Genomic DNA, 24,787 nt, shown 5'->3' on the forward strand with positions numbered 1-24,787 from the left:
TGGGACCCCAGCAGCCCCGTGCGCAAAGCACAAGGACAAAGGCCGGGAGTCAGGGGAGGTGAGTTGCTCGTGTTCCGGGAACAGACTGCTCCCTCTCTCCCTGGTTTTGGACTCTTGCAGGTTTTCCTTCTGAATTCTAAGACAGAAAGTTTTGCTGCATTGCAACCCGCCCGCAGGCCTCGGTAGGTCTGTGTCTGGCTTCCCTGGGGGCAGGCCAGGACCAGACCGCTTTGCCCAGCTGTTACTGCGGGGGAGGTTGGACACCCAAGCCTGGATCCCAACTGGACACACACGGTTCGACACGTTCGGAAAAGAGCCGGAACGCCGCCGCACGTTCGCATGGGACGATAGGAGCGAGACAGGGGGGGGGGGGGGGGGCTTTCATCAGACTGCTCTTCAGGGCGGGGAATAAGGCTGTTAAATGTAGGTTAGTAAGAGCGCCTCTGCCTTTGAAGTGTGGCTGCAGGGCTGGACTAAGGGGTGGGCGAGCTGGGCAGCCAACCTCCGGGGGGCACCTGGCTCCTGGTGGGCTGCAGCGGCCGCCCGGGGCGGGGGCCGTGCTAACCCCCGCAGCACCGGCCAGCAGTGCCCTTGCCTGTGCGGCCGCAGGGCCCTGCACGGCCAGGCACAGCCCGCCCCGGGCGGTCCCAGGCTGTACGCCATCGGCGGTGGCTGGGCCGACTGGGCAGCGCATGCGTCGTGCGCCCAGAGGTGGTGCCATGCGCCTGGGGCCCAGGACTCCAACATGGCACAGGCCGGCCCTGGCCCCAGGCGAAAGCCCAGAGTCTGCCGCTTTGAAACGTCGCGTGAAGCTTGGGGCCAGCGGGACAGTCCTCAGCTGACCCGGGCTCCAGCAGCGCTGCCACTTCGAGGCCCCCCCTCTTTGTCTCCCCCCCCCCGCTACCTCTTTCATATAGAGGCAGCAAGGGGGGGGGACGATGAGTTGTTCACATCCCTCGTTGGGAAAGGCAGGTCACTCCGAAGCTTCTCTTTCGCCCACGGAAGTTGCCCCTTTAAAAGCCATGACCCCCTCCCCGTGGCCGTCGGCGCATCCTCCGCAGGTCACTGCGCAGTGCATAACAGAAGGATGCAGGGAAAAGCCACCGGACGCGGCAGAGGGGACGCCTCCCGGCTCAGTGAGAGGATGCCCGAGGAAGCAATGGAAAGAGAGAGGCTTTGAGACAGAAGCCGATTTCCACGTGGGAAGCGCGCTGGTGGCCATAAAGCGGTGTTTATTGGCTGGTCACGCACAGGCTGGCGGGAAGGACAGCACAAAGTACTCTGTTGGCAGATAGCGAGTCCCGTAATGTGGGTGGATGCCAAGGTGGTGCCCAAAGAACAGCTAGTAACCAACCATGCCCACCACCTACCTCACGTAGCGCCTCCCCATTGCTTCCTGGCGTGCACACTCACAGTCTAGCCACGTGGACACGGACTGACTTTCTAGGGCCTCTTCCATCCTGCAACCTGCGCGCCTCCCTTCAGGCAGGTTGTTTCGGTTATTACGGAAAGACACTGGCAGGTCTGGGAGCAGCTAGGACGGGGCCTTTCCCGCTTGGCTTTGCAAAGGCGTGCTGAGACGGACGTGTGCCGCGCTGACACAGCCGCCGTAAGTGGATGGAGCTTCACGTCAAGGGGACAACCACCCGGCCCACGAGGCTGGATTCAGCGGAGCGGTAGAGGAGCGAGTCTCCGTACCAGAGAAGTGCAGTGCGCCTGGTGGGTTGTCAGCCAGCCTCCGGAGAGCAAAGCGAGGGGAGCTCCGATGCTCTGGTTTGGGGAGCAGCCTGCTTTCTCCCTCTCTGCTTTTTGTGCTGTGTGTCTAGCTTCTCGGTGTGCACGCCGGGACCAGGGCACGTTCCCCAGCTGTGTTCCGGGGCGATCCGCTGCTCCTTCCACACAGGGCTGAGAGGTTCCAGTTTGGATCTGGGTCTCAAACGATCCAGAAATATAGGGTGAGCGGGAGAAGCGGGGGGCGGGGAGGGAGGAGCGGTTCAGCCAAACCCTTGCTAAGTGGCCTCCTGTTTCAAGACTTTGTTCTGTGACGCAGCCAGGCAACCTCGGCCCTGGCACGAGAGCGATGAGTAAAACCCACGGGCTGGCTGCTCGGGGTCTGTCTACTCAGCCATCCGAGGTTACGTGATCTAGCCAATCGCAAGGAATGCAAGGCATTCTGGGAGCTAGCCGGGCTTAGCTGGACTAAAGCTGTCTCGCCTACGGCTATACAGGCTGCAATCGGCCCCACAGAGCTTCGGGCCCCTTTACCCAGGACCTGAAGAGCCAGCGAAGGATGCTGACATTCGTTATCAATTCCCTTTCAGCCAAGAACCAGGCCCCGGATAATTACTACCAAGGGGAGAGGAATTCGCTGCTCAAAGCGGAGAGCTAATCCAGCAATAAGCCGGCATCCTGCCTGGCGGAGTTCCCCTCCCCCCTTTGCCTCATCAGCTATTCAGCCCGACGTGTGGCCTTTGCGGATTCCATTTGCAACCAATTTGGACGGCTTCCGGGGCTCGGCTCCGGGATGTAATTAGGAGAAACATCTGCCACTTAGCACGGCCACTTAAAGGGCCGTTTGACAGAAAAGTGCTTCTGCAAAATTTAAAAAAAGGCACCTTCTTGGCACAGGAAATCTAGCCGCTGGGTGGAGTTGGGGGGAGGAAGGGGGAGCTTGCTCTCCGGAGTGGCTCTGGTTCGCACCACGGCTGTGCAGCTGCAGGCGGGAGAGACTGATTCTTCTCTGCCTCTCGCCTCGTCCGGCCCCGTGGCCAGGCTGCCGACTCTCGGAGAGGGCGTGGGGACGAGGAAAGGGAAAAGAGAGGGGATCTCTGGCCCTAGAGCCCAGCGCAAGAGTTGCAAAACGTGCCACTTCCCGGTGTCCACACGGAGCGGCTCTGACGCTGCGTCTCCAAAGGGTCGGCGACGCGGCCAAGAAAAATCCAGGCCACCGGGTCTCAGGGCTCAGCTGCCGTGGGCTCGCCGCGCTACAAGCAGCATGGAGACGTCCGCAGCTTCCAGACCCTCGGCGCTCACAGGATTACAGAGCCCCGGTTCTGGTCTGAGCGGGAACATCTTCCCTGCGACGCTTAGCCCCAAAGCCGGAGCCGGGCTCTGAGATTCGGTGCCGCGGGTTTTCCTTCGCAGGGCCCCAAGGGGCTGTGGACATGGGACCGGACGCTGCCACGGGCGGGAAACAGGAAGAACGGCCCGGAAGGGAACGTGGCCGCCCCAGTCGGACACCAGCGAAGGTGTCAATTTCAGCAGAACGTGGCCCTTGCGGCTCGCTCTGGGGGGTCCACGCACCGTGGCTAAAACCACCCCCTGCTTGGAATGTCTCCCTTGTCGTCTCCTCCCGGCTCCCCGCTTTCATAGCCACCTGGGCCTGATTTTATTGCCGGGGGACGGACCAGCCGCCCTGCTGCGGTTTGAAGTCGCACCCGGCAGCCAGCTCTCGCATTCCAGTGCAGCGGGTTGGGAGGGGTCTCGGTGGCTCACCGGGATCCGACACACCCGGCTCTGTATGGCTTCCCGGTCACACCCCTCCCCTATGGGAAAAACACCAGGGTTGGGGGAGGTGTAAAAAATCCATTACGTGGCCTGTGAGAGCCAGAGCTGCCACGTGGGCCAGTCTGCTCGGCCAAGGGCCTTTCCGGTTGCCGGATATTTCTCCCTCCCCGGCCGTTCCCTCGGCTCTGGGGGAAGCTGAGCTCTTGGGACGGGGGTTTGGCCGGGCAGAGGAACAGAAAATGAACCTGAGGCCGGACGAGCGGGAGGTGCGGCGTGCTCCTCTTGGGCGCGTCTTCCTCCCCCGGCTCTGACTCCAGGCAGGGGGGCGCCACGGTTCCTGCTTGCCAGCCGCTGCGTGCGAGTCCCTCGAGCCCTCCTCTGGCTTCCTGACATCCCCGCAGCCCCACCGCTCGCTCCACAATAGAAATGGGGGTGGCGGGTGGATAGTAATTTCGTGAACGGCCTTCTCCAGCTCCCGGAGAGCATCCTCCAGGCTGTCCAGCTTCTGGGACGTGCCGGCGCAGATCTGCTTGTGCCTTAGGGCTGGCGAGCGGAGCGGAGACACTCCTTCCGTGGTTCTTCCTTCGAGGCCCAGCTCCTGCGCCCTCTCCAGTATTTGATGCTGCCTTGGCCTCCCCCTCAGCACGTCGGCCTAGGCTCCCCGGCCCGGGCTGGCTGGATCTCCGTGCCGTCCCAGCGGGTGTATGGGGAGGTGTTCACACCCCCGGTGGTTGGGGTCTGGGCAAGACCTCGGGCCTGCTGTGGGGGCGCATGGGGGTCGGGCAAGCAGGGATGTCTTCCCTTTGCGCCTCCTTGCTAGCCCCACCGGGGTCTTCAGCAGCAGGAAGCGTCTTCTCCGAGCTCCCGGCCTCGGGTGCTGTGACATCGCCGGGAAACCCCGCGGCCACGTCCGACCGGAGGAGACCAGCTGGTACCCGCTGCGGCGTCCTTCAAGAGAGCGATGAGGGGTGTGTCCTCCCCCCGGGCCATCGCCCCGCAGCGGCCTGTCCCGACCATTTCTCCTCCCTCAGCACGGGGCCCCCTTCGCCTGCTGGCACAGGCTGGGTGTGTGGAACGAGGAACACTGAGGTCTCTCCTCCCGCTGCCGGGCTGCGGCCAAGAGATGGAGCGCCTCCGGGCTGGACGGGGGAGGCTCGGACGCCCGCGCTAAGACACCACCTGGAGGAGAGGGGCTGCCTCCCCCTCGGCCTGGTTCGGCAAGAGCCTCAGCCCACAGAGTTGCTCTCCGGTGGCGCCCCGGCCCGTGGCGGCTCAGCGTAAGGAAATCCGCCCGCTCCCACCTCTGTGCTGTGGGGCTGGCGGGCCCATCCAGAGCTGCCCATCTCCGCAGCCGGCTCCGGCGCCGCTTCAGACACCCAGCGGGTGAGCACAGTCTGGGGCCGGGAGACAGCCGGGCCGGCTGGAGAGGCCGACTCCTGCGGAGAGAATTCACAGGCCTGTTAAGGGTGGGCGGGGAAGCTTTGCCACGCGGACGACCAACGCTGAGCGCTTCTGAGAGGGCTTTCCTGCCTCGCCAGGGCTGCCAACGGCCCAATCCACCCCCGGGTCTATCGCCTCCCCCCCGTCGCGACAGCCCCTGAGCCCGGCGCCCCGCCTGGCTCAGAATAACTCAAGGGGCAGGGTCTGGAGTCAGTACCGTCAGTACTTTGGGAAATGGGGATTTAGGGCCTGGCTTCCAAAGGGAGTTAGGCACCTCTCCGTGCCGCTAGAGGCCCGCTGGACTGCACAGCGCACCTGGGCAGGTGAGGAGCCAAAGGGATTTAGGCACCTCTCTGTGCCGCTAGAGGCTCGCTGGACTGTACAGCGCACCTGGGCAGGTGAGGAGCCAAAGGGAGTTAGGCACCTCTCCATGCCGCTAGAGGCTCGCTGGACTGCACAGCGCACCTGTGCAGGTGAGGAGCCAAAGGGAGTTAGGCACCTCTCCATGCCACTAGAGGCTCGCTGGACTGCACAGCGCAGCTGGGCAGGTGAGGAGCCAAAGAGAGTTAGGCACCTCTCCATGCTGCTAGAGGCCTGCTGGACTGTACAGCGCAGCTGGGCAGGTGAGGAGCCAAAGGGAGTTAGGCACCTCTCCATGCTGCTAGAGGCCCGATGGACTGTACAGCGCACCTGGGCAGGTGAGGAGCCAAAGGGATTTAGGCACCTCTCCATGCTGCTAGAAGCCCGCTGGACTGTACAGCGCACCTGGGCAGGTGAGGAGCCAAAGGGATTTAGGCACCTCTCCGTGCCGCTAGAGCCCCGCTGGACTGTACAGCGCACCTGGGCAGGTGAGGAGCCAAAGGGAGTTAGGCACCTCTCCGTGCCGCTAGATGCCTGCGGGACTGCCCAGCACGCCTAGGTAGGAGAGAGGCGCCAAAGGGAGTTAGGCACCTCTCCGTGCCGCTAGATGCCTGCTGGACTGCCCAGCACGCCTAGGTAGGAGAGAGGCGCCAAAGGGAGTTAGGCACCTCTCCGTGCCGCTAGATGCCTGCTGGACTGCCCAGCACGCCTAGGTAGGAGAGAGGAGCCAAAGGGAGTTAGGCACCTCACCCACACAGCTGCCATTGTCAATCCTGCCTGGCGTCTTTCGGCCCCATGTAAAGCTGGCCCGGGGGCGGGATTCCGATGCCCCTGGCGCCGGCAGACAGCAAGAGGCACCAGCGTAACGCCGGTGCCGGGGTAAGGGGAGCCGGGGCCCTCGGGGCGGTTTAACGAGCTGTGCACGGCAGGGAGGAGGGGTCAGCGCTTTCAGGGGACGAGGGATTCTGGGCCAGAAGTGGGGAATTTCTTTGCCTGCAGCAAGGGGCTCTCCGCAGCCTCCGCGCCCCCCCCCCCCCCCGTGCCCCCCAGCACTCACCTGGGCGGCTGGCTGGCGGCTGGAGTCAGTCCCGGCATGGGGCCGGCTGGCCGGGGCAGCCTAGTGGCCAAACAGGGCAACAAGCCGGGCCGGCTGGTTCCCGGGCCTGGCGGCGCAGGAGGGGCCCCTCAGACACCCCGAGGCCACCGGACTCCTCTTAGCGCCACCCAGCAGAGGCAGGTGGGGAACGGAGGGGAGACCGGCTCCGACATCCCCGGGATCAGAGCCAATCCCCCCGACACGATCCAGTCCGGGGCAGCAGAGAGAGGCCCAGGCTGGCTGCAGAGGCCAGCGGGGGAGCAGCTTCCATCCAGCCCCCCCTCCCAGCAGCCGGAGAGCCGGCTCCCCACCCCCAGGCGTGGGGCAATGCAGCACACGTGGGGCAGGAAAGGCAGCTCGGAGCTGCCCCCAGGAGTGCCAGGAGACAGAGCTGCAGCAGAAGGAGAGATCGACAGACCGAGAAGGGGTCAGGGAGCAGGGCATCCGGGGATGGCCGAGCACAGGGCAGGGGTCATGTTTCCTTTCCTCCGCCACCGTGCTGTGCATGGGCCTTGCCCATGTCTCCCGTCCATACAGGGCGAGGCAGCGGGTGGATGCAGGGCATGATGTGGGATGCTGCCCCCTCGCCAGCAATCAGAGCGACTCCCGGCACGGGGCCGGGGAAGAGCTGCAGGCTGGCCGGATCTGATCCTGGTGGGGAGGGGAACAGCCGAGGCCGAGGGTGGATGCCTGAGGCCTCAGCTGACTCGACCATTTGGGAAGCTGGGAGGACTGGCCCCTAAGACCAGCCCCTGCTGGAAGCCACCTCCTTCGCCGCTCCCTGCACCAGCTGAGCACTGAGGCCGGTGCAGCTTGGAGGAGCCCAGCTCTCTTGCTGGCTGGATTCCCCGGGCCGGGCCTGAGGTCTGGTGGGGACCTGGCTCTCTCGGCAAAGTCTCCTGGTAAATCTCAGCCTCGGTCCCTTCCCCCCAGCTCTATGTCCCAGCTCTTCCCTGCTAAGGTCGCCAGGTGTCCAGTATCGACCCGCACAGTCCGGTATTTTCGCCTCCTGTCCGGTAAAAAAATTCCCAAAATACCAGACACCTAAAACGTCACCGCGGTACGTTGATTGTGTGCCGGCCAGGAGGCGACAATCCCAGGCTGTCTGGCTCAGTACGGACGCAGCCTGGCAACCCAGAGCGGTCCAGCCCAGCGCAGGGAGGCAAGCTGGTTAGGGCCGAAAAGCCTCACCACGCGGTTTTTAAAGGGGCCATGGTGGGGGGTTTTTTGGTTTTTTTTGCTTAACTCTCGGGGTCTTTTTTTCTTTTGCTCAACAAACTTTTTCCCGGCGTGTTTTTGTTGTTGGGCATTTTTCTGAAATCATCTGGCAACCCTATTCCCTGCCCTCCCCTTTGTGCTCTCAGGGGTGCCCAGGGCCTGTTCCCTGTGGCTTGGCCCATCGCCCCCGGGCCCAGCCTCTCCCCTTTCCGACTGACACTGCCCCCACGCCCCCTTGGCTTCCCCTGCTCCCAGGTGAGGCCTAGCCCCGTGGAGTGTCCTCCTGGCCTAGGCCCCTGGCTAAGCCCCTCCACAGCTCCGGGCAGCTCACGCGCCAGGCGTGGCCATGCAGTGCCACCCCCGGCCTGCCCTCCCACAAGGGGCGGTGCCGAGACCCTGGCATCCCTCCCTGGCGGGAGCCGGTGCCTCGGTGATGACCCACCCCCCGTTCCCTGCCCACGGGGTGCAGGACTGGCCCCTCGGCACAGGGCGGGGGGCGCGGCTGCGGTGATTAGTGCCTGTCCCGTGCCGTGTCAGTACCGTCCGCGCCAGCGTCAGGGGTGAGCCGTTAGTTTGTTAATCCGGAGAGCGCGTGAGGGGAGCAGACGGGAGAGGAGCCGGGCAGAGGTGCGGTGGCAGCCAGGTGGAAGAGGGGTTTGCACAAGCCGTTACCTTCCATCCGTGGGCTGCCAGGGCGGCCCCATGGGGCCACACGTCTGCGGGAGCGGGGCAGACGGCGGCCGCGAGCCGGTCGCAGCGGCACGTGGGGAGAAAGGGGGAGCCGGAGGTTCTCTGAAACACCTGAGGAGTCAGAACACGGCGGGTTGTGCGGCGGGAATCACACAGGCGGGGGGAGGTGGCTCGAAGAGGGCGCCCAGGCCGGCTGCTCCCTCGCCCGGCCCGAGCCCAGACGCCAGCTCGCGGCTGCCAACCGCAGGCAAGACAACGGCTCTTCCTGCCCAGGCGGGGGGTGCACGTGACAGCCGGGAACCCGGCCCCAGAGACGCTACGACCCGTCCCCTGGGGGCAGAACCGGGCAGGGAAGCCGCCGGTCACCGGCCCTGACGGGCGTGGAGCCTGACGGGAACACTGATTCTGGAGACTGGGCTAGTGGCTGGGCCGGCCGCTCCCCTCACGTGCTGCCCCCGCTCGAGGTCCCCTGGGGGGTCTGCCAAGGGGCTCCTGGTGGGGCGGGAGGGTTTGGAGCCGGCCCCGGTGCTAGGCAGCCACGGGGGAGCGCACGAGGAAGCTCCCCGGACGTCCAGCCCTCAGCTCCGCCTCCCACGTGGAAACGGGGCAGGGGCCGGCGTGTGGGGAGATTGCTGGCCCCCCCGGGACGTGGCGTCCGATCTTCTCAGGGTACCGGGGCAGCAGGGCCCTGGGAAGGGAACCCACCCGACCCTTCTCTGCAGGCCCCCCCCCCGCCAGGTGGGGCTCTGCTACCCGACCCCACAGAAGCCCAGAGTGAACGGGGCAAGGCAGGGCGGCTCTGCCCAAGCCCGGTGCCCCCCACACCCTGACCCCGGGGCGGGTAGAGCCACTGGCGGCCGGGGGCCCAGCTGTGGAGCCAGGAGGAGACCGACAGGCCCAGGCCGCTACGCCCTGGCCCGGTGCCTCCCCCGGGGGGCAGCGCTTCCCTGCCGGGGCCGGGGGTGACACCCGGCCCGAGCAAGGGCAGGATCGGGCCCAGGGCCGTTCCCGTCTCCGGAAGCCAGGGAGAAGCGGGGGCTGTTCCGGGCAGGGCTCCGGCCGTGTGCCCCTCCCCCCAGCACCCCGGCACCCACCTCCAGCTCGGCGATGATGCGGTCCTCCTCGTCGTCGTCCTTGATGGCGGAGGCGATGATGGGCGGGGTGGAGGCGGGCCTGGCGACCTCGGACACCGTCCGCCTGAGCTTCACCTGGGGCTTGTGCGGTTCCAGCTCCTCCGACTCGGCCTTCTGCAAGGGCGAGAGGTGAGCGGGGGCGGGGGCTCGGCCCGGGGCCCGGCGGGGGGCAGCCCGCCCCGTACCTTCATGAAGCCGGCGTCCTTCTTGCTGGTGACGATCACCTCGCCGGTGCGGGTGGTCGTCAGCCCGTGGGAGGAGGGGAAGCTCCGGCGAGGCGGGGGGGGAGGCGGCGATTTCGAGGGCTTCTCCGTCCGATACCGGGGGACCGTCAGCTCGTCTGGGGAAAGGACCCGGCTGTGAGGGGCAAGGCCTGGCTCCTCCCCCGCCCGCGCCAGGGACTCGCCTGCGCTCCAGAAGGGCACCCAGGGGCACCCGGGGGGGCGTGGGGCACCCTGACCTGGGCACGTCCACGTTGATTGCTACCGAGGCAAGACGGACACGTGCTCTGCAGGGCCGACAGCACCCTGGGACACACTGCTTGCCTCCAGCTGGGCGTGCCCGGGTGCCGACCCGTGTGGGGCGGGCTGCATGGCCCCAGGGAGCTCACCCGTACGCCCCAGGGCCCAGCCGGCCACACGACCGCTCGGGAGGGGCCCTCGCAGAGCCTCGGGGTCAATCCTGCAGGTGCCGAGTGCCCGAGAGGGGGCCCAGGGCCTTGCAGAGACGGGGCCCCGAGCGCCCGGTAGATCTGGGGAGCTCAGACGAACACCGAGCCCCCGGTACAGGAAGGGACAGAAACTCAGCAACTCCCGGCCGGTGCCAAGCCCCTGCAGTAGGGCCCCGTGGCCACGGCAGCAGAGAAATCCCCTGGAATCGGCATTCGCTCCCCAGCCCGCCCCCCCGGCCGGGCTTCTCGGGCAGGGAGTTTCTCCCGCCCTGGGCGGGGCACCGAGAGCAGGTCCTGCTGGCAGCAAGGGAACGCTGCAGGCCCTGGTCCGAACGGAGGATGCTCCAAGGAGCCCAGCGGCCCTGGAGTGACAGAGCAGGGAGCCAGAGTCTCTTGCGCTTCCTGGGCTGGCCAAGAGGGGGCGCTGCAGTCTCAGCCATCCCCTGCTCTAACCACTGCCCCCCACTGCCAGGAACGAAACCCAGGCGTCCTGCCCCCCTACCCTATATCCTGCTCCCCCCACGCCTGGTACGGACCCAGGAGTCCTGGCTCTGGGGGGCAGTGGAGAGGCTGAAGAAGGCCTGACTTGGACTGCGGGAGGTGGGGGGACCCGCCTCGGGGGGTCCTCAGGGCTGAGACAGGGACACGTTGCGACGGGCACCCTGGCCGGACTCCCCCGCCCCTACCTGAGCCCCTGCGGCCGTTGGGGTCCACCTTGGCGGTGGCTTTCTGGCTGTGCTGCGGCTTGGAGGCCTTGTGCTCCGGCGTGGAGGCGGCGCTGCCGGGGCCGGCGGCCGGCTTGTGCTTGGCGGCGAACTCCAGGTCGGGGATGGCCTTCATGAGCTCCGCCTGGGTCTCCTCCAGGAGGCGGTTAATGTCCTTGGCGCTGTACTGGGTCAGCGCCGCCCTCTTCTCCTCCCAGTCCCGCTCGGCGGCCTGCGGCAGAAAGCGCACCTCGCTGCGGCGTGGCCGGGGGCTCGGGGGCCGCCCCGCCCCTCCTGAGCCCCCACACCTGGATCCCGGGGTACAGGCTGGGGGCTCTGGGAGGAACCCCGGAAAGGCCTGAGGCACAGGGGTGGGGACCCTAAGGCCCTGGGGCCGGATGTGGCCCCCGGCTTGCCTGGAGCTGGTGCCCAAAGCTTGGGGCTTCCCCCCCCCAGTATTGGGGAGCCCAGGCTGGTGCTCCACCCCCCCCCCCCCCACTGCCCACCTGTGGGGCTGGAGCCAATCGACTAGCCTGGGCCCCCCGAGGCTCTGGTGAGGGAGGCGAATGTGAGGGGGGGTCTGTCTCAGTCGGGGGCCACAGCAGCTGCTGCGTCTCACTTGTGTGCAGCCCCCGACCCACAAACGGTTCTTCGCCCCGGCTCTAGAGGGCTTCATACAGCCAGAAGGGACCCTGACCCCTGTACAGCAGGGACCAGAACTCCCCTCCCCCCAGTCCCGTATTAAGCCCCAAGCCGCGGGACGTCAAATCATTAGCCTGTGAGCCAGGCAGGGAACGGGCGAGAGCGAGGGTCTGCTCATGCCCCAGGCCTCGGCTGGGAATCGGTTAGCAGATCCGCCCCGACGATCCCCCGCCGGCGACCCCGACTGCCACCTGGATCCTCCTCACGCCCCCTCCTGCGAGCTGGGGAATCGTCGCCGGGGAAACTGAGGCCCGGGGCGGGCACAGCGGTGACAGTGTGTCGGGGTGGGGAATGGAACCCTGGCTCCTTGTCTGGATCGTGGCCCCCCCTGGCTCTACCCTACGCTCCCTGCCTTGGAAATGGACTCTAGGGCGAAAGGCTGAACCTGGCGCTGCCCGGCTTTGTCAAACTGGGGGCCGAACCTATTTCCAAAGGCTCACGCCCCCCACCCCCCACTGCAGGGCAGATTCTCTTCGGGGGGGGGGGCTCCCTCTGAGCTGAGGGCTGCCCTGTCCCCTGCAGGTAACCAGCAGGGGGCGCTACGGAGGGAGGTGGAAGTGACAGCAGCTACGGGGGGGGGGGGGGGGGGGGCGTGTCGGGAGGCAGCTGGGGAGGTGGCGCCCCCTGGTGGACACCCCCAGGGTGACAGGCCCTGCCGTGGAAAAATCTCAGTTCCCAAAGACTGTTGCCTGCTGGTGTGAGCCCCCCCCGGAAAGCCTCCCCCAGGGGTGCGCCCCAGACAACGCGGGCAGGAGCACCAGGCTCCCCCCACCCCCCGCCCTGGCTCTCACCTCCACGGACACGGCCTTGTCCGCGCTCCTCCTGCTGGGGATCTCGGGGCCCGTCTGGGTCTTGGCCGGTACCATCTCCGGCCCTCGGGAGGGGTTATTGCTCTTGGAGGGGGCAGGGGCGCTCTGCCCGAAGCCGGGCGGCCCCAGGGGGTCCGTGGAGCCCGTCAGGTCGTGGAGGTTCATGGGGGGGCTGGTGGGCATCTCGAAGTCCAGCCCCCTGCTGAAATCGGTCTCCGGCGCCGCCTTCTTCGGGGACTGGCTCAGGTGGGGCGACGGAGCCCAGCCCCCCTCCTCCACTTGCCTGCCCACGGGAGAGAGAAGTCAGGGGTCTGCGGGCAGGGCGCAGGAGGTGGGGGGCTGGGGTGGGGGCCGCGCCCTGACCCCTTGCTGCAGAAAACCCATTTCAGGGGGCTTCCCGTGGCTCCGAGGGGGCCGCTCTGTTTATTCACCCCCCCGCCCCGAGTCACCGAATGTTTCCCTTGGTTTTTAAACTGAAAAAGGGTTTTTCTGCCCCCTTCTTCCCGGGGGTGGGGCAGGGCTCTCCCATGGCTGGGGGGACACAGCCGAGTCTGGCCCAGGGAGCCGGGACCGGCCTGGGGGTGGGGTAGGGGTCCCCCGTGGCTGGAGAAACACAGCCGGGTCTGGCCCAGGGAGCCGGGACCCGCCCGGGTTGGGGTAGGGGCTGCCCCGTGGCTGGGAGGGCAGAGCCGGGTCTGGCCCAGGGAGCCGGGACCCGCCCGGGGTGGGGTAGGGGTCCCCCGTGGCTGGGGGGCACTGCTGAGTCTGGCCCAGGGAGCCGGGACCCACCCGGGGTGGGGTAGGGGTCCCCCGTGGCTGGGGGGCACAGCTGGGTCTGGCCCAGGGAGCCGGGACCCGCCCGGGGTGGGGTAGGGGCTGCCCCGTGGCTGGGAGGGCAGAGCCGGGTCTGGCCCAGGGAGCTGGGACCCGCCCAGAGTGGGGTAGGGGTCCCCCGTGGCTGGGAGGGCAGAGCTGGGTCTGGCCCAGGGAGCCGGGACCCGCCCGGGGTGGGGTAGGGGTCCCCCGTGGCTGGGAGGGCAGAGCCGGGTCTGGCCCAGGGAGCTGGGACCCGCCCAGAGTGGGGTAGGGGTCCCCCGTGGCTGGGAGGGCAGAGCCGGGTCTGGCCCAGGGAGCCGGGACCCGCCCGGGGTGGGGTAGGGGTCCCCCGTGGCTGGGAGGGCAGAGCCGGGTCTGGCCCAGGGAGCTGGGACCCGCCCAGAGTGGGGTAGGGGTCCCCCGTGGCTGGGAGGGCAGAGCCGGGTCTGGCCCAGGGAGCCAGGACCCGCCCGGGGTGGGGTAGGGGCTGCCCTGTGGCTGGGAGGGCAGAGCCGGGTCTGGCCCAGGGAGCCGGGACCCGCCCGGGGTGGGGTAGGGGTCCCCCGTGGCTGGGAGGGCAGAGCCGGGTCTGGCCCAGGGAGCTGGGACCCGCCCAGAGTGGGGTAGGGGTCCCCCGTGGCTGGGAGGGCAGAGCCGGGTCTGGCCCAGGGAGCCAGGACCCGCCCGGGGTGGGGTAGGGGCTGCCCTGTGGCTGGGAGGGCAGAGCCGGGTCTGGCCCAGGGAGCCGGGACCCGCCCGGGGTGGGGTAGGGGCTGCCCTGTGGCTGGGGAGGCACAGCCGGGTCTGGCCCAGGGAGCCGGGACCCGCCCGGGGTGGGGTAGGGGTCCCCCGTGGCTGGGGGGCACAGCCGGGTCTGGCCCAGGGAGCCGGGACCCGCCCGGGGTGGGGTAGGGGTCCCCCATGGCTGGGGGGCACAGCTGGGTCTGGCCCAGGGAGCCGGGACCCGCCCGGGGTGGGGTAGGGGTCCCCCGTGGCTGGGGGGGCACAGCCGGGTCTGGCCCAGGGAGCCGGGACCTGCCCGGGGTGGGGTAGGGGTCCCCCGTGGCTGGGGGGCACAGCCGGGTCTGGCCCAGGGAGCCGGGACCGGCCTGGGGGTGGGGTAGGGGTCCCCCGTGGCTGGGGGGCACAGCCGGGTCTGGCCCAGGGAGCCGGGACCGGCCTGGGGGTGGGGTAGGGGTCCCCCGTGGCTGGGAGGGCACAGCTGGGTCTGGCCCAGGGAGCCGGGACCCGCCCAGAGTGGGGTAGGGGTCCCCCGTGGCTGGGAGGGCAGAGCCGGGTCTGGCCCAGGGAGCCGGGACCCGCCCGGGGTGGGGTAGGGGTCCCCCGTGGCTGGGAGGGCACAGCCGGGTCTGGCCCAGGCAGCCGGGACCCGCCCGGGGTGGGGTAGGGGTCCCCCGTGGCTGGGGGGGCACAGCCGGGTCTGGCCCAGGGAGCCGGGACCCGCCCAGAGTGGGGTAGGGGCTGCCCTGTGGCTGGGAGGGCAGAGCCGGGTCTGGCCCAGGGAGCCGGGACCCGCCCGGGGTGGGGTAGGGGCTGCCCCGTGGCTGGAGAGACACAGCCGGGTCTGGCCCAGGGAGCCGGGACCCGCCCAGAGTGGGGTAGGGGTCCCCCGTGGCTGGGAGGGCAGAGCCGGGTCTGGCCCAGGGAGCCGGGACCCGCCCGGGGTGGGGTAGGGGTCCCCCGTGGCTGGGAGGGCAGAGCCGGGTCTGGCCCAGGGAGCCGGGACCCGCCCGGGGTGGGGTAGGGGCTGGCCTGTGGCTGGGGAGGCACAGCCGGGTCTGGCCCAGGGAGCCAGGACCCGCCCGGGGTGGGGTAGGGGTCCCCCGTGGCTGGGAGGGCACAGCCGGGTCTGGCCCAGGGAGCCGGGACCCGCCCGGGGTGGGGTAGGGGTCCCCCGTGGCTGGGAGGGCACAGCCGGGTCTGGCCCAGGGAGCCGGGACCCGCCCGGGGTGGGGTAGGGGTCCCCTGTGGCTGGGAGGGCAGAGCCGGGTCTGGCCCAGGGAGCCGGGACCCGCCCGGGGTGGGGTAGGGGTCCCCCGTGGCTGGGAGGGCAGAGCTGGGTCTGGCCCAGGGAGCCGGGACCCGCCCGGGGTGGGGTAGGGGTCCCCCGTGGCTGGGAGGGCAGAGCCGGGTCTGGCCCAGGGAGCCGGGACCCGTCCGGGGTGGGGTAGGGGTCCCCCGTGGCTGGGAGGGCAGAGCCGGGTCTGGCCCAGGGAGCCGGGACCCGCCCGGGGTGGGGTAGGGGCTGGCCTGTGGCTGGGGAGGCACAGCCGGGTCTGGCCCAGGGAGCCAGGACCCGCCCGGGGTGGGGTAGGGGTCCCCCGTGGCTGGGAGGGCACAGCCGGGTCTGGCCCAGGGAGCCGGGACCCGCCCGGGGTGGGGTAGGGGTCCCCCGTGGCTGGGAGGGCAGAGCTGGGTCTGGCCCAGGGAGCCGGGACCCGCCCGGGGTGGGGTAGGGGCTGCCCTGTGGCTGGGTTTGGGGGGCTCACTTGCGGATCTGGGTGAGCGTGTCCGTCACCGCCTTGCAGCGCTTCAGCAGCCCGTCCAGCCGGTGCGGCTCCTCCTTGAGGAACTTCACGGCCTCCACCTCCACCCGCAGCACCACGCGCATCTTGCTCTGCAGGCTGGGGAAGTGAGCTGGGAGAGGCGGGCGCAGGGTCAGCGCGGGTCCGGGGGGGCTGGGCCCGCTACTCCGAGGGCCAGGGGAAAGACCTCCCAGAGCGTGGGGGAGGCGAGCCCCCTCCTGCACCCGGAGACGCACCCGACTCTGCCTTGCCCCCCCCTTGCCTGGGAGGAGGCAGCTGGGGGAACTTCAGGAGAACCACCCCCTCAATTGCAGCTCAGAGACCCCTGGTGCCAACAGCCCCATTCCCTTGCCAGCCCCCACGCCCCCCAGGCCTCCCACGGGCACACCCAGCCCAAACGCCTGCCGCCCCCCCACAGGGTCACCCGGGCCCCCGTTTCCCCGGACGTGGCTTCTCTGGTCCCGCCCGGGGAGTTCTGACAGTGACAAACATCCCTGATTTTTCCTGGCTCCCCGTTTCCCTCCTCTCCAGAGCTGGGCAGGCGGAGAGCAGCAGCTGCTGGCCAGGCACCCAGCTCTGAAGCGGCGCAGAAGTCAGGATGGCCTGGGATGACATCACCCTAGAAACTGTACCCCCCTTGGCGTCCCCCTAGCAGCGTCCTCTCTGGGGGACCTCGCAACATGGCTCCCCCGTACTCACCGCAGCCCCTCAGAGACGACACTCCCCTGCTTCCGGGTCTAGCACTGCCTGCCTCTCGTCTCTTCGCCTCCCTGGCCTTCCTTCCGTTTCCCACCTCCTGCCCCCTCACCCAGACCCAGCCAGCCCCCCATCAGGCACACAGGTCAGAGACCCAGGCAGCCTCCCATGGGCCTTTGTTGTGGGGGAGACTCCTGTTTGTTACATTCACCCCGGGGCTGAGACGCTCCCCTGCTCGCTGTGCCGTTCGTACCCTTCTTCTCTCTTGGAGCCGGGTTGTTCTTGGCTGTTGCAGATTTCGGGTGATGGGCGGGGATGGGGGTTGTTTAAACCTGGCTGCAGTGGGAGAACCTTGTTCTCTGCATTTGAGGGAGCAGGGAACCCGCAATGGGCTTGGGGAGACTTGACCAGGGATGTGCGGCAGGTCAGTGGCAGGGCCAGGATTAACCCTCAGGGGAATCCTGGCTCCCAGCTTGTTGCTCCACCCACTCACTCTGGCTGCCAGCTCCTTTCAGTATCCGAGTGGGGATGGGGAAGGGGCACTCTCCCTGGTGGATTGAAAGGCCAAGCCAAGCCCGGCCCCCCTCATCTGCTTCTCCAGCACTCACTGTGGCCGCTAGCACAGCAAGCAAGCCTGTTCTTAGACAGCTCCATCAGTGGGGATCCAGCCCAGTGTTTATCTGTGCTGAGCTGGAGGAAATTGCCCCCACCTCCATGTGCCGTAGTGGGGGTGCTGTCTGCTCTGTGACCCGGGGTCCCCGACTCACCCACATGTGGATTGGCCCAGACACCTAGTCCCCGCCTGAGCAGATAACAAGGCTTTTCCCAGGGGGAGAGACAAAGGAAGGGAGGAGGAGACGGCCACTCGGCTGGGGGGCAGGGCCTGGGGGGTGGCCGGGTTTTGGCTGGGAAAATGTGAAGGGAAGAGACTAAGCCAGTGGTCACCGACCGGCAGATTGGGATGTCCGGGTCGATCTTGGAGCTTCTGAGAGGCGATCCTGACGGGTTTGGCCAAGAGGCTACCAAGTGTAGAATCATAGAACAGTAGAACCGGAAGGGAGCTCGCGAGGCCATCGGGTCCAGTCCCCCGCCCTCCCGGCAGGGCCCAGCACCGTCTAGACCATCCCTGACAGGTGTCTGTCTCACCTGCTTTTAAATATCTCCAGAGATGGGGATTCCACAACCTCCCAGGGCAATTTATTCCAGTGTTTAATCCCCTGACAGGCAGGAAGTTTTTCCTAATGTCCAACCTGAACCTCCCTGGCTGCAGTTTAAGCCCCTTGCTGCTTGGCCTGTCCTCAGAGGCCAAGGGGAACAATTTTTCTCCCTCCTCCTTTCGGATACTTGAAAACTGCTCTCCTGCCCCCTCTCGGCCTTCTCTTTTTAAACTAAACAAGCCCAAATCCTTCAGTCTTCCCTCAACTCCTGTCTTCTAGGCCTTGAATCATTCTTGTTGCTCTTCTCTGGACCTTCTCCAGTTTCTCCGCATCTTTCCTGAAATGCGGTGCCCAGCACTGGGTGCAATCCTCCAACTGAGGCCTGACCAGCGCAGAGCCGAGCGGAAGGACTTCTTGTGTCTGGCTCACCCCACGCCTGTTAACAAGCCCAGAGTCCCGCTTGCTGTTTGTGCAACTGTGTCCCACTGTTGACTCCTATGTAGCTTGTGGCACTAGGACCCCGAGATCCCGTTCCGCAGGGCCCCTTCCTAGAAGTCGCTTCCCGTTCTGTGTGTGGAAGGGATCGCTCCTGCCCAAGTGAAGCACTCGGCACGTGTCCGTATTAAACTTCATCTTTTTTACCTCCGACCATTTCTCCAGTTTGGCCCGATCATTTTGAACTATGACCCCGTCCTCCAGGGCCCTTGTAACTCTCCCGGTCTGGTATCATCTGCAGACTTAACAATCGTATTCTCTACGCCATCGTCTTCAGCGGCCCCTCCCCCTGCTGCTGCGCATCTCCTGCCCTGTGCCTTGCAGCTGTCCCCTCGGGCGCCTCCTGCTATCTGGGCAGGGCAGGGGAGGGAGAGGAGGGGGCTGATGTCAAGGAGCCCCCCCCCCCCTCACTCTGCATCCTGTCTCCACAGAGCAGAGAGGGGCACAACAGGGCTTGGGATGGAGGGAGTTTGCTGGCTGCTTTTGGGAGGGGTGCAGGGCCAGGCTGGGGTGAGCCTGCCTTAGCCCCACGGCCCCACCACCCAGGAGCCAGCTGGAACCCATATCCTGAAACCCTACCCCAGGCATGAACCCCCTTCTGAACTCCAAGCACCCCTGCATGCAAACACCCACCCAGAGCCTGCACCTAGAGCCCCCTCCAGCCCCCCGACTGCCTGCCCTAAGCTCAGCTCAGAGCCCCCTCACACTCCAAATCCCTTAGCCCAAGACCAGAGCCTGCACCCCAACCCGCTGCCCCGCCTGGTGAAAGGGAGGGGGGATGGTGTGAGCAGGGGCGGGGCCTCGGAGAAGGAGGCGGGGCCAGGGAATTTGGGGGTGAGGTAGATCTTGGATTGCACTTCAATTCAGAAAGTGATCTCGTGCTTAAAAAGGTTGGAGACCCCTGGACTAAGCTGAGTACTGGGGGCCGGGGGGCCGGTGGACCCCTCCCCCAAGGGGTCTGACTCCTCTAACCACATCACGTCCGCGCTGGGCTGGATCCTGGGGAAGCAATAACCCCTCCCTGTTCTACTGGCGGGCGAAGTCTCATTTTGCTGCAGACGGGGTGTAGGATCGGGGGTCCCCGACGCGCCTCCACACTCTCCCCCACATCTGCCATGCTGCAGACTAAGCCTGTGGCTCCTGGGCCTACAGATCCCCAGGCCCGTGCATTGTCTGGGAGAGGCAGAACGGGCTCGGGGAACGTTCAGGGATCCTTAGGGAAGACACGGTTCTCCACAGCTGCACTGAGCGCGTCAGGCCTCAGCCCCTCAGCTAATGGCCAGCTGCCCCGAGCGTGAATCCTGCTGCTTTCTCTGCTGCCGGGTGCCACGGGAGAGCGTTCCAGGGTGCCAGCTAGCCCCCCTCCCATGAGGCACCCCCAGGATCAGCCCCACCCCAACCCTCCCCTTCAGCCGGCCCCCCTTACCCTTCAGTTCGGTCAGCGTCTCCCCCAGCTGCTTCAGCACCACGGCCTTCTCCTCCAGCTCTTGCACGGGGACCACCCGGTGACTGTCCTGGATCTTCGCCACCGACTTCTCCAGGTCGCTGGAAGCACCGGGCGGGAGCGTCACGGCGGGGCCGGGCGGGCAGGGGAGCAGCTGGGCTGGGCAGGCGAGTGTAGGCAGGGCCCCGGGCTGTGCCCCCTGAGCCAGTAGCAGCTCTGGCCCCTGTTCCAGGTCAGGCACCGGCACAGAGGCAGAGTGGGGGCCGCTATGAACCAGCCCCTTGACGCCGCGGCTGATTTACACCCGCGGGTGAGCTGGCCCCAAAGACTCGTATGGCCACGACTGTGCCCAGGCCTTCGCGAAGAAGGCAGAGAGACACAAGCAGACACCAGGGACGGGCACTGGGCACCCTATCCACCAGGGACGGGCACCGGGCACCCTATCCACCAGGGACAGGCACCGGGCACCCCGCCCACCAGGGACTGGCACTGGGCACCCTATCCACCAGGGACAGACACCAGGCACCCTGCCCACCAGGGACTGGCACTGGGCACCCTGCACACCAGGGACAGACACCAGGCACCCTGCCCACCAGGGACTGGCACTGGGCACCCTGCCCATCAGGGACTGGCACTGGGCACCCTATCCACCAGGGACAGACACCAGGCACCCTGCCCACCAGGGACTGGCACTGGGCACCCTGCCCACCAGGGACTGGCACCGGGCACCCCGCCCACCAGGGACAGACACCAGGCACCCTGCCCACCAGGGACTGGCACCGGGCACCCTATCCACAAGGGACAGGCACCGGGCACCCTGCCCGCCAGGGATGTGCATGAGGCACCTCACTGGGGATGGGCACCAGGCACCTTGCCCACCAAGGACACCAGGCACCCTGCTCAGCAGGGACAGGCACCGGGCACCCGCCTGCAATCCTGCCCTTACTTCAACTGCTGAGTGATCAGCTCTTCCTCGTTGAGGTAGCGGAGCCGCTCCTCCTCCACCAGGCTGCGCTGGCGCTGCAGGGGGTCCTCCTGCCTGCGCAGGGCGTCCGTCACCCGCACGCTGATCTCCGTCTCCGTCCGCCGCAGCATCGTCTTCACCGTCTCCTGGTTCTGCAGCTGGGAGGTCAGCGGGAGAGGGGCGTGACCTGGCGGTACTTCAGGGGGCGCGAGGACACAGGAAAGGGACCGATTCTGCCCCCGCCCCCGGTACCATCCAAACCCCCAGTGGGGCGGGGGGGCGGCCGGGACTCATGGCTTCGAGCCCCAGCCCCAGCGCGGCGCGTGAGCCGAGGCTGCTGGCTCTGATCCCCACGTCTCTCCTAGTGGTTAGAGCAGGAGGCAGGGAGCTCCCATTAGCACACAGGAGGGCGAAGCATGGGGGCGGGGGGGCGGTTCAAGGCAGGCTGGGAACCTGGGGGATTGCTGCTAGGGCCAGTCCAAGCTGGGCACAAGGAGTGATTCCCTAGGGGTGCTGGGATGGCACGGGGCTGGCGCTGCCCAGGTAGCAATGGCACAATCAATTCCACGCGAACCACCGCAGAAGGACGGGGGGGGGGGCGGCTCTAGCTCGCATGGGGGAGCTGAGTGGGGATCCCCTCTCCCAGCAGAGAGCAACCAACCCACCAACTGTGCCAATTGTTCCGTTACCCCCCCCCCCACCCCCCGTGCGCGCCGTCCCCGGGCACAGCCTGGGGCAGGGTCTGCCAGGGCGAGACGGGCGCAGGGATGGGTCTGACGTATTTCCGAGGAACTCGGGCCCTGGGACAGCGTTGGCCGTCCTCCATTCCGCCCGGCTGCTCCGCTTCCCTCGGCTCTGCAGCGTCCTCCAGAACCACCCCACTCCCGCCTGTCACTGGGAATTAGATCTGGAGCCCAACGAGGCCGAGAAAAGCAGGGCCTGGCCACCGAGACCCCGGGCTCCTGACCATCTGCCTGGCAGCCCAGGGCCAAGGGAAGGGCAGGACTCGGGGCAAGCCGCGGGCGGGGGTACGAGCGAGCAGGCGAGAGAGGAAAGGGGGGTCCGGCTGGGGAATCCCCCCTCCCATCACACAGGACAGCCAATCCACCTGCGCACGCTCCTGGGAGCCAGGCTGAATCCGAACGCCGAGCCGGAAAGCAGCCGCTGACCATGAGACGGCGCTTTGGGGGCCCGGTGGGGCTCAGGCCGGTCCCCGGATCGCCAGCCCCGTGGGGGTTCACTGGTGGCTTGGACAGACGGTGGAGGACCCAGGCTGCCCCACCTCTGGCTCCAGGGGCAAGTTCTTTCTCCACTGTGCCCCTGGAGTAACCCCCCAACCTCCCTGCATTCTGTGCCCCCCTTCTCCGTCCTGAGTCCCAAGGGTGCCCAAGCGGGTGGTGCTGTCCGTGGGGACGGCTGCGGAACGGGGTGCTCTCGGCTCGGGTTCAAACAGCAGTGAGGACCCAGCGGCCGGCTCATCGCCACGCCCTGCCCCCCGTTGAGAGCCCCCTGGCTTGGCCGCGCAGGCCTGGCTCCGGGGGCCCGCGGGTGGTCCCAGGGGCCCCGCCGCCCGCTCACCTGCAGTTTCTTCAGCTGCTGCAGCTGGTTGCGGAGGTCGCTGGCGTTGTGCTGCAGGTCGTGGAGGTGCAGCTGCATGTGCAGGCGGGTGATGGCCGTGGGCGGCCCCCCGGGGGTGCTGCTGGCCGAGGGCTGCGGGGGGGCTGGGAGCGGGGTCCCCATGCTGCTGCGGCTGGCGGCTGAAAGCGGGAAGGGAGCAGCGCGGCCAGTGAAGGGCGGGGGGGGGAGGGCTCCCTCCTGCCGCCCGGCCCCCAGCGCCAGCTCCCCCCCCAGCGAGCAGGGCGGGGTGCAAATCTGGCTCTGCCGCCCCGGCCCTGCGGCTAAGCCCCGCCCCCTTTCTGCCGAACTCTCCGGCCCAGCACCGCTAAACCGACTGCCGGGGAGCCCCCAGAGATGAGCTCTCGGGCCAGGGGCCCCCAGGGCAGACCGGGGAGATTTTAGGGCACTGAGTGACATATGCACTGCCGGGGGGAGGGGCTGCCATGTGGGGTGGGGCTGGGTGGGTGGGGGAGGGGCTGCTGTGTGGGGTGGGGCTGGGCAGAAGGAGGAGGGGCTGCTGTGTGGGGTGGGGCTGGGTTGGAGGGGGAGAAGCTGCTGTGTGGGGTGGGGCTGGGCTGGAGGGGGAGGAGCTGCTGTGTGGGGTGGGGCTGGGCTGGAGGGGGAGGAGCTGCTGTGTGGGGTGGGGCTGGGCTGGAGGGGGAGGAGCTGCTGTGTGGGGTGGGGCTGGGTTGGAGGGGGAGAAGCTGCTGTGTGGAGTGGGGCTTGGTTGGTGGGGGAGGGGCTGCTGTGTGGGGTGGGGCTTGGCCAGAGGGGGAGGAGCTGCTGTGTGGGCTGGGGCTGTGTGGGAGGGGGAGGAGCTGCTGGGGGGGGCTGGGCCTGTGGGGCAGCTGCTCAGTGGGCCTCTCTGAAGCCGCACAGGAGGGAGGGGCAGAGGACGGGGACACCTGCCCAGGAGTGGGGCCTCTGGAGACCCCTCCTCCACCTCCCAGAGCCCCAAATCCCACCCCCTCCCCTCTGACTCAGGGCAGCTCCCCCGGTGGCGGCTCCTCGGGCCCCGGAGTGGGAGGGCCCCATGCACAGGCAGCTCCTGCAGGCGGGACTCAGGGCTGCGGCCGGGGTGCCTGGCGCCCCCCCCCTCACTTACGGGCTGGCGGGGGCGTCCCTCCGTTGGTGGCCTCTGTCTTCTCGCTGTGAGTAGGGGAGGGTGAGAGGTGAGAACCGGTTAAGCCCCCCGGCCCCGGCAGAGCGAGGACCGGAGAGCCGGGGAAGGGCGCAGGCCACCGAGGTAACACAGATGTTAACGAGATGCTTTGGGGTCATGCTGTCCCCCTAGGGCTGCCTCTGCCCCCAACCCAATCTCCCCCCTCGCTCAGAGGAGAGCCAGTGAGATTTCCTGCCACTCCGAGGCCCCTGCAGTGGGCCAAGTGTCCATGAGCATCAGGACCGCTGGGCACTGGGAACCTGTGGAACTCACTGCCACAAGATAGCATCTCGGCACTTGGAAGCGATCGAGCGCTTCCAGGGAGAGCAGGAGACGTACACAGTGAAAGGACAGGACACCGAGTGCCTTGCAAGGGCTGTCCATCTTCCCGGCTCAAAGCAAGAGCCAGCCTCCAGCGTGGGTGGAGGGGGTAGGAAAAGGTTTGCTAGGCCAAAGGGGCCTGCCTGCAGGACTCTGGCCCCTTGCTTAGCGGGATGTGGTGCTAGGCCACAGGGACCTTCATGCCAGGTCCTTGCCGGGTTTTCTCAGGCCTGGCTCTGCTGGCAGTGCTGGCAGGCCCAGCGGTGATGGGCAGCGGTGGGGCGACCCCAGGGGAACAGGCCTTGTTTGCATCCGGTCCCTGCATCTGGGAATCGCTGGGATGGTCTCCCACCCACCTGCAGCGCCTGCAGCCTCCGACCCCCGGGCATTTCCATGGACCGACACCGTGTCCCCGGAAAACAGCCCCTGGCAGGACGGGGGGGGGGGGGAAGGGCGTGGCGGGGAGGAGCCCCACGACCATTGTGCCCTGCAGCAGGTGAGACCGCCAGGAAAGCCAGCTTGCCAGCTCCCCATCCCTGGAGCAGGACCTGCGGCCTCCTGCCCCCATCCTTACCTGGGGGTCTCGGCGTCAGAGCCCCGGAGCAGCGCGCTCTGCACCAGCCCCGTCAGGCTGGCGATCTGCTTTTCCATGGCCTCCATCCGTTCCCTTTGGGGGGCAAGGAGGGGAAGGAGCTGCGTTAGCTCCGGCAGATGGGACGCTCCGGGGCTTGGTATCTGCATGGGGGGCCCAAGGGGCTACGGACCCAGAGATCCCAGCCTGGCCGGGGAGCCACCGCCCCCTCCCGCCCGGCGCGGCGCCCGGCCAGAGTCTCCCTCGCCTGCCGCAGCTCAGCAGAGCCCCCTGAGGTCAGCTCCCTTCCCGCGACGTTTTCGCGCCAGCCAGGGATCCGGGCCTCAGCCCCGGGAATCCCACCCCCACCCCGGCAGGAGAGACCAGGCCACATTCAGCCAGAGAGCCCGGCCCGGCTCCTTCCCAGACGGAGCTCACTGAGTCCTGGAGCTCGCCTGCTTTGAGCCTCGCCCTCCCCCGGGTGGGAGGGGACGACCCCCGTCCAGGCCCTGGGGCAGGAGCGTGGCAGGGCCGCAGGCTGGGGCGGGACAGCGCGCCGAATTCTGCTGTTCTCAGCTGTGCTTCACCCCCTCTGCATTCCCTCCCCCTCCAGCTCCCTCGTGGCCCCCCCCCCCGGGAACAATCGATCTATCATCGTTGCTCGGGAGA

General features: G+C 67.8%; 1 protein-coding gene across 9 annotated transcripts in view; it reads right to left on the reverse strand.

Moving 5' to 3' along the window:
* Positions 1-24,787, reverse strand: part of SRCIN1 (SRC kinase signaling inhibitor 1) — a 236,558-nt gene that overhangs the window by 11,823 nt on the left and 199,948 nt on the right. For 8 of the 9 annotated variants that reach the window (XM_089773935.1, XM_089773936.1, XM_089773934.1 and 5 more), the window contains 11 exons: positions 24,122-24,214; positions 23,170-23,213; positions 22,026-22,204; positions 20,430-20,605; positions 19,466-19,584; positions 15,656-15,803; positions 12,312-12,612; positions 10,801-11,050; positions 9,630-9,784; positions 9,406-9,558; positions 8,294-8,422 (listed from right to left, as the gene is read on the reverse strand). In XM_089773935.1, coding sequence (XP_089630061.1) covers positions 8,294-8,422; positions 9,406-9,558; positions 9,630-9,784; positions 10,801-11,050; positions 12,312-12,612; positions 15,656-15,803; positions 19,466-19,584; positions 20,430-20,605; positions 22,026-22,204; positions 23,170-23,213; positions 24,122-24,214 — 1,747 coding nt within the window. The remainder of the gene's footprint in view (positions 1-8,293; positions 8,423-9,405; positions 9,559-9,629; positions 9,785-10,800; positions 11,051-12,311; positions 12,613-15,655; positions 15,804-19,465; positions 19,585-20,429; positions 20,606-22,025; positions 22,205-23,169; positions 23,214-24,121; positions 24,215-24,787) is intronic. The other variant, XM_089773939.1, reaches the window with a different exon arrangement.

This window comes from Pelodiscus sinensis, chromosome 29 (genome assembly GCF_052426305.1).
Source record: "Pelodiscus sinensis isolate ZL-2025 chromosome 29, ASM5242630v1, whole genome shotgun sequence".
NCBI lineage: Eukaryota > Metazoa > Chordata > Testudines > Trionychidae > Pelodiscus > Pelodiscus sinensis.